The 15,400-nt window shown below is 42.2% G+C and overlaps 1 protein-coding gene across 1 annotated transcript in view; it reads left to right on the plus strand.

The window, feature by feature from the left end:
- Nucleotides 1–813: 813 nt before the first annotated feature.
- Nucleotides 814–15,400, plus strand: part of LOC139416227 (serine/threonine-protein kinase WNK2-like) — a 143,097-nt gene continuing 128,510 nt past the window's right edge. The window contains exons 1-2 of the mRNA XM_071164643.1: nucleotides 814–1,045; nucleotides 1,805–2,604. Coding sequence (XP_071020744.1) covers nucleotides 1,969–2,604 — 636 coding nt within the window. The 5' untranslated portion in view covers nucleotides 814–1,045; nucleotides 1,805–1,968. The remainder of the gene's footprint in view (nucleotides 1,046–1,804; nucleotides 2,605–15,400) is intronic.

The following is a 15,400-nucleotide window of genomic DNA, read 5'->3' on the forward strand; positions in this document are numbered from 1 at the left end:
GAGCACTGATGGAGGGATTGTGCGTTCCTGGTGTAACTCGGGCAGTTGTTGTTGCCATCCTGTACCTGTCCCGCAGGTGTGATGTTCAGATGTACCGACCAGGTGCAGGTGTTACACGTGGTCTGCCACTGTGAGGACAATCAGCTGTCCGTCCTGTCTCCCTGTAGCGCTGTCTTTGGCTTCTCACAATACGAACATTGCAATTTATTGCCCTGGCCACATCTGCAGTCCTCATGCCTCCTTGCAACATGCCTAAGGCACATTCACACAGATGAGCAGGGACCCTGGGCATCTTTCTTTTGGTGTTTTTAAGAGTTAGTAGAAAGGCCTTTTTAGTGTTGTCATAACTGTGACCTTAATTGCCTACCTTCTGTAAGCTGTTAGTGTCTTAACGATGTTCCACAGGTGCATGTTCATTAAGTGTTTATGGTTCACTGAACAAGCATGGGAAAGTGTTTAAACCCTTTAGAATGAAGATCTGTGAAGTTATTTGGATTTTTACAATTTATCTTTGAAAGGCAGGGTCCTGAAAAAGGGACGTTTCTTTTTTTGTTGAGTTTAGTTAATTTAGCTGTCTTAAATCAAGTGTATGCCATACACCTCAATAAATTGAAAGAAGTAGGCTAGTATAGGGTTTTGAACAACTGCCATAGCCTACATGCCTATTAGGTGTATCTTTTCGGGCCTGTATTTCAAGCAAATGGGCTGGGTCAACACGTCTCCCCTCCTCTGTTGTCACGTAGCAGGAGGTCCAGTCGTTACTAGGGGCGTGGAATCAATGTGTAAAAAGGGGACCTCGCAGTTGCATACATTGTGCGATGCGAAACGTTGGCGAGCTATTAACGTTGTCAATTTAATGCTGAGAATATTCACCCGGACATTCAATCACCATTACAACACTACGTTGAAGACTCATGAGATGAGACACTCGCTCCAGTAACCTGCAGAAAGCTCCCACCACATCGGATGAGACCGCCTGCATAGCCGCTAGTCATTTGGCGGCAACAGGGCTATCTATATAAGACGTAGACGCGAGGGATGCAAGGTTGGTGATATTCAGTTTTCTCGTTTATGATTTATTAGCTACAGCTCAGACCCATGGAGCGAAAATAAGCAAATATGTAGACCGATAGATAAAAACAAACTGCACTCATCGTAGTTTCAGTCGGACGGAGCTAGCGTCATCAGTCGGCTAGTAGGCGTCAGCCAGCTTCCAGTCATTTCTAGATGGGATTCCGCTTTTGTCAAATATCTTTTTCTTTCATTTTAGATAAACCTTGCCTAACTTTAATCTAATTATCCTTAACCTGCTACAAGAATGTAACGTTAAAGTCAACTTTGACAAGCTGGATCCTAGACAAACCCCAGCTTCTTCGCCTGCTCGAAATGTACATAAGCAGCTACAGACAAGCTACCACGAATCTTTTTGGATTATTGGAGTGGGAGCTAGTTAGCTTTTTTTTACGGGTAGCTGGATAAAGTTGTCACTTCATTAACTCCCTCGCTGACGCGAATCTCGACATTAAATTGATGTGCACCTGCTAAATCACAACTATAGCTAAATTCTGACGTTTACGTTCATTAGCTAAATAGCTCGCAAACTGGCTATACCTATTCAGCTAGTTTATTTTAGTGTTAACCATTTGTTTTACATTTCTCAACTTTGGTTGCTTATGACAGGAAGCAGAGACAAAGCTGGTTTAGCTAGTTAACGTTATATACCATGTGTGTTGCGAAATGCAAGGCCATGTCAATGCTTTCATCCACGCCTTTTAAAATATTTTAACTCTTTGCTTTCGTCTAGATTGGATGTGCAGACTGACATCGTTCCTGTGATACCCCCATGCTGAAGAATTGCGTAACCTAGCTGGTGCTGCAGGTCTTCCGTCCCCACTCCGCCTTAGTGTCCGGAACAACCATATGGCTGTCATCATCTAGAAACGTCAGTGACTCAAAAGTGAAATTGCCATGGAATCGGGTACCGAGCACGATGGATTTAAATATCCATCTGTTCCCAATTCACAATGTGATCTCAGCATAAATATTTATGAGACCATCAGCGACAGAAACGTCAATAATATGGGCACTTCGACAGTCCTGAGAGGTGGGAGCGATCCAAGTTCGTATCCTCCATCGAATTATCAGCTGATCGTACGTCAAAGATTCATCAGGAGAAGTTTGTGGTTCTCGGACTCGGATGAACAGGCTTTTGAGGTGCCAGAATGTGACAACAGCAGTAAAATCCTCAACATAAACCTGCGCACGATAGTTGACAGGACACGGGGGGCTTGGTCGGGGCCACAGGAGGGCTCCAGCACCGAGAGTCAAGGGGGGCAGAAAGACAGCGCCACAGAGAGTGCCAGTGCTGATGAGAAGGAGAAAGCTGGGGATACATTGAACGTTGCATCCACCGACGGCAGTAAAAATGCTATCAGAACTGCCAGCGACGAGAACGAGGAAGAGGCCGAAATGAAAGCTGTTTCCACATCCCCTGGGGGACGGTTTCTCAAGTTTGATATTGAGCTCGGGAGAGGGTCCTTCAAGACTGTCTATAAAGGTCTGGATACCGACACGTGGGTGGAAGTTGCCTGGTGTGAACTTCAGGTAAGATGCAGCACCTTTTTTGATCAGAAAGTATTCAGCAGTTTGTTGTGGATAAGAAGGCTTATTTGACCTGCTCAACCTTTTTTATGGTGATGTAAAGTTTAATTTAAACAACTGTAAAATGGGGAAACAATTATGCATTTTCCTATCAAGACGTCTGATATTTTCCCTAAAGGCCTATTATGAATTATTAATGACTATCATCAAATATTAATAGGAATTAGGAATATTAAGTATCAACATGCCTCAAGGCTTTGTCATCTGACCTTTTCCAACTCCCAGCTATCTCTTGGTATGTGTGTGGGTCCTCCTGGATCTCTCTGATGGGTGTCCTACTGGACTGGTCGGTTTCAATGAATGATTTCCATTAGAGGGCTGATGCATGATGGCGCTCACAGGAAGTCCTCTCTCTTATGCAGTCAGCAAGCGTTCACACTTCATGACAGCATAATGGTGATGTCTATTGGGAGCTGTCAATCAGCTAGACTACTATAGGGAATCCAAGTTATAAATGGGTTTCCATGCAAATTCAAATGGTTTAGAGGCCTATAGCATTGACACGCTACTAATAATACCATGCATTTGGAGAGTATTCAAAACCCTTGACTTTTTCCTAACCCCCCCCCCCCCCCATAAAATTAGAAATATCACATAAGCGTACAGTACCAGTCGAAAGTTTGGACACACCTACTCATTCCAGGGTTTTTCTTAATTTCTTTACTATTTTCTACACTGTAGAATAATAGTGAAGACATCAACACTATGCAATAACACATATGGAATCATCTAGTAACCAAAAAACAAATCAAAATATATTTGAGATTCTTCAAAGTTGCCACCCTTTGCCTTGCTGACAGCTTTGTTGATGTACCTTTGGCAGCGATTACAGCCTCGTGTCTTCTCCTGGATATGACTCTACAATCTTGGCACACCTGTATTTTGGGAGTTTCTCCAATTGTTCTCTGCAGATGCTCTCAAGCTTCTCAGGTTGGATGGGGAGTGTCGCTGCACAGCTATTTTCAGGTCTCTCCAGAGATGTTCAAATCCGGGCTCTGGCAGGGCCACTCAAGGACATTCAAAGACTTGTCCCGAAGCCACTTCTGTGTCTTGGCTGTGTGCTTAGGGTCATTGTCCTGTTGGAAGGCGAACCTTCACCCCAGTCTGAGGTCCTGAGAGCTCTGGAGCAGGTTTTCATGAGGGATCTCTGTGTTTTTCTGCGTTCATCTTTCCCTCGATCCTGGTCTCCCAGTCCCTGCTGCTGAAAAATATCTCCACAACATGAAGCTGCCACCACCATGCTTTGCCGTAGGGATGCTGCCAGGTTTCCTCAGACCAAAGAGTTCATTATTGGTTTCATCAGACCAGAGAACCTTGTTTCTCATGGTCTGAGTCCTTTAGGGGCCTTTTGGCAAACTCCAAGTGGACTGTTATGCCTTTTACTGAGGAGTGGCTTCCGTCTGGCCACAACCACAAAGGCCTGATTGGTGGAGTGCTGCAGAGAGGGTTGTCCTGGAAAGTTCTCCCATCTTCAGAGGAACTCTGTCAGTGACTATCAGATTCTTGGTCACCTCCCTGACCCTTCTCCCTCAATTGCTCAATTTGGCTGTGCGGCCAGCTCTAGAAAGAGTCTTGGTGGATCCAAACTTCTTCCATTTAAGAATGATGGAGGTCACTGTGTTCTTGGGGACCTTCAATGCTGCAGAAATATTTTGGTACCCTTCCCCAGATCTGTGCCTCGGCACAATCCTGTCTCGGATCTCTATCGACAATTCCTTCGACCTCATGGCTTAGTTTTTGCTCTGACGTGCACTTATAAAGACGGGTGTCTTTATATAGACAGGTGTGTGTGCCTTTCCAAATCATGTCCAATCAATTGAATTTACCACAGATGGACTTCAAGTTGTAGAAGCATCAAGGATGACCAATGGAAACAGGATACACTTAAGCTCAATTTCATGTCTCATATCAAAGGGTCTGAATACTTAAGTATTTCGCTTTGTCTTTATGGGGTATTGTGTGTAGATTGAGGAGAACCAATTTATTTAATCCATTTTAGAATAAGGCTGTAATGTAACAAAATGTGGAAAAGGTCAAGGGGTCTGAATACTTCCTGAATGCACTGTAGGTCAGCAATTTTGAGTTACCAAACTCTTAGTCCTGTTTTGTTTCCGTAAGAACCTACCTGTTGTAAGTCTTAACAGCCACTGGAAAAATCACAATTTTTGACCACATATGGTATTAAGTAATTATTTCCAACCTCTAGTCTGCAGCGCAGGATTATCATTCTCTCTCTCTCCCTGGAAGTTTAGGCTTAAATGAACGACAGCCAATAAGCATGACTGGGCTCCTCATGAACCTAGTGTCATTAGTGCAGACACAAACAAAATAATCCATATGACAATACATAGGTAATCAAGCACACAGGCACATATTATGTGATGACTATATCATACAGCATTAACAAATATTAATTCCCTGACCTTTTCACAATATTGGGCTATAGCAGTCAAATAGTATAGTTTAGTGCATGGTGTCTGTTTTGACCCAGCAGTAAGACGGTGGGTCGTGAGAAGTAAACGCCCCCACTGTGCAACAACAGTAGGGCTGCTGACAGGAAGCAGCTGATGCATGCTGGTAGCGGTGTGGTGGCCCTGTGGCCTCGCTAAAGCTCTGTCAGCTGAGGGTACTGCGGCTGCCTGTTAGGTCACTGTGTGTGTGTGAGAGCGTGAGAGGATGAAATTATGTTGCTTGCATACCTCATAAGTGGTAGGTAGCCTAGCGGTTAGAGCGTTGGGCCAGTAAGCGAAAGGTCACTGGTTGGAATACCTGAGCCAACAAGGTTTAAAAATCTCTTTGCCCTTGCACTTAACCCTCATTTGCTCCTGGGTTGCTATACTACAATTGCAGGCTGACCCTATAAAACACATTTGACTGGACCTATCTGTGACCATAACATTTTATTTTTCATGAAAAGTTATCCTGGCAGTGAGTCATGAGTATGTGTATGTCTCTCTCCTATTCAGAGAGGGTATGTTCAACTGATGTCATGATGACATGCTTGGAGCAGAGAGACGGATTCATCTTTTCACAGTGATGAAGATGTCATGTACATGATAATGGAATAGAGGAAATCCAATCTCTCTTCCAGCAAGCAGAGTATGACCCATAATTGGACACAGGATGAGGAGAGGATGTGGAATTTAATCATTCATTCTATTGCCTACTTTCCCCATAGACACGTACAAACACTCCCTCTAGTGGACAGTTATTGAAGCAAACAAATCAGTCACCATTCAAAAGGTCATTTTCTGATGACCATTTTTGCCCCCCATTGCTCTCTATGAAGGTCTATTGGACTGTAGATTTTAACAGCATAAAAAAAGATGTATGCACTCACTACTGTAAGTTTCTCTGGATATGAGTGTCTGCTAAATGACTAAAATGTAAAACAGATTGTTCCTCACAATTGGCATGGTTAACAAATGCTACATTGATCAATGATTTTCACCAAAGTGCTGATTCTGCCTGGTTCTTCTCTAGCCCCATCGGTTGAGTCACATGTTGGTGCTTTTAGTAATTGATTAGAAATGGTCAAATGTTTACTGTTATTGACCAACCCGATTTAGTGGTCTACAAGTAAGTGGTCAGGTGTAACTCCCTGTGGTTTGGTAACTGTTCAGGTAGAGTGGACTGGCTCCTTATAGTCAACTGTGAATTTGAAAAAATAGCAGCCTGTCTGTTCGTGCTTCCGTCACCGTACTTTGAACGTTGTTGTTCCACTGGCTTTGTGCATCGTTTATTATGATTCTGCCATCATGGACATTTCTGGAATTCATATGAATAGACTAACTAGTATTTAGTCTAAATTACACCATAGTGCCTGGAAATACGATGACATTGCTAAAGTAGTAAAATAATTAGTAGGAAACCACTGCCAGCATTATCATGTGGTCAAATTAACTTTAGACAGATGGCAATGTTGTCATTAGCTAGCAAAGTTTGTCAAAAATAGCTAGCAATGCTAACGTTAGCTAGTTAAAATCCAGTGGCATCCCCTCAATCTTAGCTAGCTAACGTTATACTGCATCTAAAGTCAATCTGGCAACATCAAAATTATGACAAGGTTTTCCTACTAATGATTTGCTTCCTTTTGAATGTCATATTATTTCCAAGAAACTGTAAATCACTTGATGCGATCATCAGCGCTCATTGACGATGCATTGAGTAGAATGCTCAGTCGGACATTGTTGTGACGAAACGTGCAACCCATGAATAGGACTTCATTTGGGGGTGTGTAACTTAATTACATCTAGAGCTGTGACGGTCATGGAATTTTGGATGACGGTAATTGGCCAGTCAAATGACCACTGTCGCCGTTTTATATTAGGGCTGGGTGACATCAATAATTATCGAGGTAATTACTTCCCTCAATAACGATATAAAAACATTTAGATAAATGTTCTATAATGTCGATGTAGAATAATTAGGTACAGCAGTCCATTTCACCTCTGTCACTTCTCTGCACGTTCCTGCTGCGTCAATGTGCACCTGGAGAGGCCCACTAAAAATCACGTAGCACCTAGTGATGGAGTAACCACTATTAACCACAATTTGTAATGTAGGCGAAAACAGTAGCAGTGATAGCCATGGAGAAGGAGCAGCTTCCAACGACTAAATTATTGATTAAAAAGGGTTCAAATGTTTCAGTTATTTGGAAGTGGTTTGGCTTTTTGAAGTCCAACAAAGAGCAGAGCAATGTTCAGTGCAAATTGTGCCGTAGACCGGTGGCTACCAAGTCTGGTAATACGACAAACCCTTTTCACCATCTGTTGCAAAATCACTCTTTGGAACATGCAGGAAGTTTGAGTTTGCGCCACGGTATTGATTAACACACCTCAAGCACCAGCCAATCTAGGGATGTTCGCCGGAAGCAGTCAATACTGACTGCATTTATGCCCTACGACCAAACATCAAAAAGACAAATTACAAATCCTATTATGCATTGCATTTTTAAGGACATGCTACCAATTAGCACAGTCGAAAAGGAAGGTTTCAAGAGGCTTACCAATTTAATTGACCCCAGGTATGTGCTCCCTGGCCGCAAACATTTTTCACACCGCAGTGCCTAAACTCTATTCCGAGTGTAGGGGAAAAAGTTGAGGACCGGCTCAAGACAGATTTGACGGATTTTGCTACCACTACCGATCTGTGGTCTAGTCGCACATCAGAGCCTTACATTAGCCTCACTGTCCACTATATTGACAGAGTGGAATCTTCAAAATAAATGCCTTCAAACATCATACTTTCTTGACGACCACACGGATGACGCTACAGTATAGCAGAGGGGCTCATTGACGCTCTCGCCTCCTGGGGACTCAGTCAAGACAGACGGGTCTGCATTACAACGGATAGTGGTGCGAACGTGGTGAAGGCTGCTCAAATCAACAAATGGACCTGACTGCAATGTTTTGGACATTGTCTGCACTTGGCCATTGGTAAGTTACCTTGTCAATTGTGTATATTGAAGTGATTGGTTAGATGAAACTAAATTTGCTTTTTTTTTTGTTAACTGATTAAGTTAAATATTACATTTGTACATAACTAAAGGGATTATTGTGATTTTAACATTTTGTATTAAAATCTCTATTTCTCTTAGTGGATGGATCAAGCAATTGGAGTGTGTAAGAAAGTGGTTGGTGCCTTTTCCTATTGTTGGAAAAATAAGAGACCTGGCAGTTGCTCAAAAAGAACACAACCTACCCCAGCACAAGTTGGTGACAGAGTTGCCTACCAGGTGGGGGATCACTTCAAAAGATAGTGCAAAGAGTAATGGAGCAGGAGAAAGCCATTTCACGGGTCTTGTCCAGTGACAAGAAGACCCGGCCCTTCGCTCCCACCCATACAGATATACAGTTGAAGTCTGAAATTTACATGCACCTTAGCCAAATACATTTAAACTCAGTTTTTCACAATTCCTGACATTTAATCTTAGTAAAAATTCCCAGTTAGGATCACAACTTTATTTTAAGAATGTGAAATGTCAGAATAATAGTAGTGATTTATTTCAGCTTTTCTTTCATCACATTCCCAATGGGTCAGAAGTTTCCATACACTCCATTAGTATTTGGTAGCATTGCCTTTAAATTGTTCAACTTGGGTCAAACGTTTCGGGTAGCCTTCCACAGTTCTATTTTTGTGTCATCAGACCAGAGGACATTTCTCAAAAAAGTATGATCTTTGTTCCCATGTGCAGTTGCAAACTGTAGTCTGGCTTTTTATGGCGGTTTTGGAGCAGTGGCTTCTTCCTTGCTGAGCGGCCTTTCAGGTTATGTCGATATAGGACTCGTTTTACTGTGGATATAGATACTTTTGTACTGGTTTCCTCCAGCATCTTCACAGGGTCCTTTTTGCTTTGGTTCTGGGATTGCACTTTTCGAAAGGAAAAGAATGTGTCTCCTTCCTGAGCGGTATGACAGCTGCGTGGTCCCATGGTGTTTATACTTGTGTACTATTGTTTGTACAGATAAACGTGGTACCATCAGGCGTTTGGAAATTGTTCCCACACCAGACGTGTGGAGGTCTACAATGTTTTTTTTTCTGAGGTCTTGGCTGATTTCATTTTCCCATGAAGTCAAACAAAGAAGCACTGAGTTTGAAGGTAGGCCTTGAAATACATCCTCAGATACTACTCCAATTGACTCAAATGTTGTCAATTAGCCTATCAGAAGCTTCTAAAGCCATGACATAATTTTTCAAGCGGTTTAAAGGCACAGTCAACTTAGTGTATGTAAACTTCTGACCCACTGGAATTGTGATACAGTGAAATAATCTGTCTGTAAACAATTGTTGGAAAAATTACTTGCGTCATGCACAAAGTAGATGTCCTGACCGACTTGCCAAAACTATAGTTCGTTAACAAGAAATTTGTGGAGTGGTTGAAAAACAAACCAGTTTGAATGACTCCAACCTAAGTGTATGTAAACTTCCGACTTCAACTGTAGATGTTCTTGAGTCCATCAACCTGGCAGTGACCCCACTCCTAGAATTCACAGATGCTCTGTCTGGTGAGTCTTATGTCAGTGTGTCTTACTTGAAGCCAGTACTACACCTGTTCAATACAGAGGTCATGAAACCTAATGATGGTGAAACAGAGCTCACCCAAACCATCAAAATGATAGTCAGTGACTATCTGAATGAGAAATATGATGACCTAGCCACAGATTGCCTCCTGGACATAGCCTCGCTGATCGACCCTCGGTTTAAAACATTACATCAAAGAGGAGAATATGGGCCACATAAAAGCAAGAGCTGTCTCAGAGATGGTCAATGAGGGACATGAAAACCCAAGCACAGCACAGGGAGACGTGGTGAATCCGCAGCAACAACTGCCAGCCAAAAAGAGAGTCACTGGGCAGTAAAAAAAAAAAAAAAAGCCATGCTCCACCACCACAGGTCTTACTGAAATCGAGCTGGTAGAAAAGGAACTCAGCTGCTACCTTCAGTCTCCTGATGCTGACAGCAAAACCAATCCACTGGACTGGTGGAAGATCTACTCAAAAAACGTTCCTAAATTCAGCCACCTGGCAAAGTGCTACCTGTGCATTCCTGTGACCTACTCCCCCTCAGAATGCGTTTTTAGCACAGGTGGCAAGTGACCTGCCATAGGGCAGCTTTAAAGCCAGAGACCGTAGACAGACTTGTCTTTCTTGCTTTTAACTTGTAAGACGACGACTACCCCAACTTCGACTGATGTGCCATTAGGCTAACAGTTATAATGCATATCGATTTGCACTTTTTAAAAATGTTTTTTTATTTCTTGTTCATAACTTGAGGGTTTATAGCTTTTAAAAAAAGTAGAGTTAATGTGACTTGTGAGTTCTTAAGCTTCTGACAATCAATAGGAAACAAAAAGCCTTTGGTTTGTTCAGGCATTCTTGAGTCTGAAGCAGAGATGCACCTTTTAAACATAATTTGATTAATATTGTGATAATTATCATTATCAAAAAAAAAATATTTTTATCTCAGCAAAAAAAGAAATGTAGCTTTTTCAGGACCTTGTCTTTCAAAGATTTGGATTTTTACAAATTATAACTTCACAGATCTTCATTGTAAAGGGTTTAAACACTGTTTCCCATGCTTGTTCAATGAACCATAAACACTTAATGAACATGCACCTGTGGAACATCGTTAAGACACTAACAGCTTACAGACGATAGGAAATTAAGATAGTTATGAAAACTTAGGACACAAAAGTGGCCTTTCTACCGACTCTGAAAAACACCAAAAGAAAGATGCACAGGGTCCCTGCTCATCTGTGTGAATGTGCCTTAGGCATGTTGCAAGGAGGCATGAGGACTGCAGATGTGGCCACAGCAATAAATTGCAATGTTCGTACTGTGAGACCCCTAAGACACCGCTACAGGGAGACAGGACGGACAGTTGATCGTCCTCGCAGTAGCAGACTACGTAACAGCACCTGCACAGAATCAGTACATCCGAACATCACACCTGCGGGACAGATACAGGATGGCAACAACAACTGCCTGAGTTACAACAGGAACGCACAATCCCTCCATCAGTGCTCAGACTGTCCTCGAGAGGCTGGACTGAGGGCTTGTAGGCCTGTTGTCAGGCAGGTCCTCTCCAGACATCACCGGCAACACCGTCGCCTATGGGCACAAACCCACCGTCGCTTTACCAGACAGGATTGGCAAAAAGTACTCTTCACTGACGAGTCGCAGTTTTGTCTCACCGGGGGTGATGGTCGGATTGGCGTTTATCGCCGAAAGAATGAGCGTTACACTAAGGCCTGTACTCTGGAGCGGGATCGATTTGGAGGTGGAGTGTCCGTCATGGTCTGGGGCGGTGTGTCTCAATCATCGGACTGAGCTTGTTGTCATTGCAGGCAATCTCAACGCTGTGCGTTACAGGGAAGACATCCTCCTCCCTCATGTGGTACCCTTCCTGCACATCTGGGACCTGTTGGATCGGAGGGTGAGGGCTAGGTCTAGTCCCCCCAGAAATGTCCAGGAACTTGCAGGTGCCTTGGTGGAAGAGTGGGGTAACATCTCACAGCAAGAACTGGCAAATCTGGTGCAGTCCATGAGGAGATGCAATGCAGTACTTAATGCAGCTGGTGGCCACACCAGATACTGACTTTTGATATCACCCCCCTCCCCCTTTTCAGGGACAAAATTATTCCGTTAGTCACATGTCTGTGGAACTTGTTCAGTTTGTCTCAGTTGTTGAATGTTGTGTTCATACAAACATGTTAAGTTGTTAAATAAACGCAGTTGACCCTGAGAGGATGTTTTATTTTTGTGTGTGTGCATACAGTTGAAGTCGGAAGTTTTTTACATACACTTAGGTTGGAGTCATTACAACTCGTTTTTCAACCACTCGACAAATTTCTTAACCTCTCTGGGATATGTGGGAAGCTAGCTTCCCACCTGGCCAAAAGCCAGGGAAAATGCAGAGCGCCAGATTCAAATAAATTACTATAAAAATCAAACTTTCATGAAATCACACATGCAAGATAGCAAATTTTAAAGCTACACTTGTTGTGAATCCAGCCGACATGTCAGATTTCAAAAGGGCTTTTCGGCGAAAACAAACAATGCTATTATCTGAGGATAATACCATAGTAAACAAAGAGAAGCATATTTCAACCCTGCAGGAGTGACACCGCAGAAATAAAAATATAATTAATGCCTTTGACGAGCTTCTTTTGTTTGCACTCCAATATGTCCCATAAACATCACAAATGGTCCTTTTGTTCGATTTAATTCCGTCTATATATACCCAAAATGTCAATTTATTTGGCGCGTTTGATCCAGAAAAACAGTTTCCAACTTGCGCAATGTGACTACAAAATATTTCAAAAGTTACCTGTAAACTTTGCCAAAACATTTCAAACTACTTTTGTAATACAACTTTAGGTATTTTTAAACGTAAATAATCAATAAAATTGAAGACGGGATGATCTGTGTTCAATACAGGAAGAAAACAAACTGTAGCTAGCTTTCTGGTCACACGACTCTAACGGTACACTTCAAGTGACCCTCGTTCAAGATGGCCGTACTTCATTACACAAAGGAAAAACCTCAACCTATTTCTAAAGACTGACATCCAGTGGAAGCGATAGGAACTGCAAGAAGGTCCCTTAAAAATCTGGATTCCCATTGAAAAGAGTGACCTCAGACAGTTTTAGAAACTTCAGTGTTTTCTGTCCAAATCTACTAATATAATGCATATCTTATCTTTTGGGGATGAGTAGCAGGCAGTTGAATTTGGGCATGCATTTCATCCGGATGTGAAAATACTGCCCCCTGTCACCTAGAAGTTAACAAATTGGCAAATTGTTGCAAATCAATCCTAAAATAACAGCAAAGGACCTTGTGAAGATGCTGGAGGAAACCAGTACAAAAGTATCTATATCCACAGTAAAATGATTCTTATATCGACAACATGAAAGGTCGCTCAGCAAGGAAGAAGCCACTGCTCCAAAACCTCCATTAAAAAAGCCAGACTAGGGTTTGCAACTGCACATGGGGACAAAGACGGTTATTTTTGGAGAAATGTCCTCTGGTCTGATGAAACAAAAATAGAACTGTTTGGCCATAATGACCATCGTTATGTTTGGAGGAAAAAGGGGGAGGCTTGCAAGCCGAAGAACACCATCCCAACCGTGAAGCACGGGGGTGGCAGCATCATGTTGTGGGTTTGCTTTGCTGCAGGAGGGACTGTTGCACTTCACAAAATAGATGACATTATGAGGTTGGACAAATATGTGGATATATTGAAGCAACATCTCAAGACCTCAGTCAGGAAGTTAAAGCTTGGTTGCAAATGGACCTTCCAAAAGGACAATGACCTCAAGCATACTTCCAAAGTTGTGGCAAAGTGGCTTAAGGACAACAAAGTAAATGTATTGGAGTGGCCATCACAAAGCCCTGACCTCAATCCTATAGAAGCATGTGTGAGCAAGGATGCCTGCAAACCTGACTCCGTTGCACCAGCTCTGCCAGGAGGAATGGGTTAAAATTCACCCAACTTTTTGTGGGAAGCTTGTGGAAGGCTACCTGAAACGTTTGACCCAAGTTGAACAATTTAAAGGCAATGCTACCAAATACTAATTGAGTGTATGTAAACTTCTGACCCACTGGGAATGTGATGAAAGAAATAAAAGCTTAAATAAATTGTTCTCTCCACTATTATTCTGACATTTCATTCTTAAAATAAGGTGGTGATCCTAACTGACCTTAAACAGGGAATTTTTTTATTTTTTATTAAACGTCAGGAATTGTGAAACTGAGTTGAAATGTTTTTGGCTGAGGTGTATGTAAACTTCTGATGGGGTCACTTTTTCCATGAGCACATAGATGAAATGAGTTGCAGAATGAATCGGAAATATAGTCAAGACGTTTACAAGGTTATAAATGTTTCAATATAAAATTAAAATAAATGTAAACATTTGTCCTTAACTTTTCTTTTGTCAAAAAATCCTCCATTTGCAGCAGTTACAGACCTTTGGCATTCTAGTTGTCAATTTGTTGAGGTAATCTGAAGAGATTTCACCCCATGCTTCCTGAAACACCTCCCACGAGTTGGATTGGCTTGGTGGGCACTTCTTACGGTCAAGCTGCTCCCACAACTCAATAGGGTTGAGATCCCGTGACTGTGCTGGCCACTCCATTAGCGACAGAATACCAGCTGACTGCTTTTTCCCTAAATAGTTCATGCATAGTTTGGAGCTGTGCTTTGGGTCATTGTTATATTGGTGGAGGAAATTGGCTTCAATTATGCGCCTTCTACAGGGTATGGCATGGCGTTGCAAAATGGAGTGATAGCCTTCCTTCTTCAAGGATAGCCTTTCTTTACCCTGTGCAAATCTCCCACTTTACCACCACCAAAGCACCCCTAGACCATCACATTGCCTCCACCATGCTTAACAGATGGCGTCAAGCACTCCTCCAGCATCTTCATTTTTTCTGCGTCTCACGAATGTTCTTCTTTGTGATCCGAACACCTCAAACTTAGATTTGTTTGTCCATAACACTTTTTTCCAACCTTCCTCTGTCCAGTGTCTGTTCTTTTGCCCATCTTAATCTTTTCTTTATTTTGGCCAGTCTGAGGTATTGCTTTTTCTTTGCATCTCTGCCTAGAAGGCCAGCATCCGGGAGTCGCCTCTTCACCGTTGATGTTGAGACTGGTGTTTTGCGGTACTATTTAATGAAGCTGCCGGTTGAGGACTTAACCGAAAGGTTGCTAGATCAAATCCCTGAGCTGACAAGGTAAAAATCTATTGTTCTGCCCTTGAACAAGGCAGTTAACCCACTCACTGTTCCTAGGCAGTCATCGTAAAAAAAATGATTTGTTTTATAATGGACTTGCCTAGTTAAATTTAAAAAACATGTACTTGTCATCTTGCTCAGTTGTGCACCAGGGACTCCCACTCTTTCTATTCTGGTTAGAGCCTGTTTTTGCTGTTCTGAAGAGTAGTACACAGCATTGTACGAGATCTTCAGTTTCTTGGCAATTTCTTTTCATTTCTCAGAACAAGAATAAACTGACGAGTTTCAGAAGAAATTATTATTTCTGGCCATTTTTTCTGGCCATTTTGAGCCTGTAATCGAACCCACACATGCTATTGCTCCAGATACTCAACTAGTCTAAAAAAGGACAGTTTTTATTGCTTCTTTAATCAGGACAACAGTTTTCAGCTGTGCTAACATAATTGCAAAATAGTTTTCTAATGATCAATTAGTCTTTTAAAATGAAACTTAGATTAGCTAAC

The sequence above is a fragment of the Oncorhynchus clarkii genome, chromosome 9 (genome assembly GCF_045791955.1).
Source record: "Oncorhynchus clarkii lewisi isolate Uvic-CL-2024 chromosome 9, UVic_Ocla_1.0, whole genome shotgun sequence".
Taxonomy (NCBI): Eukaryota; Metazoa; Chordata; class Actinopteri; order Salmoniformes; family Salmonidae; genus Oncorhynchus; species Oncorhynchus clarkii.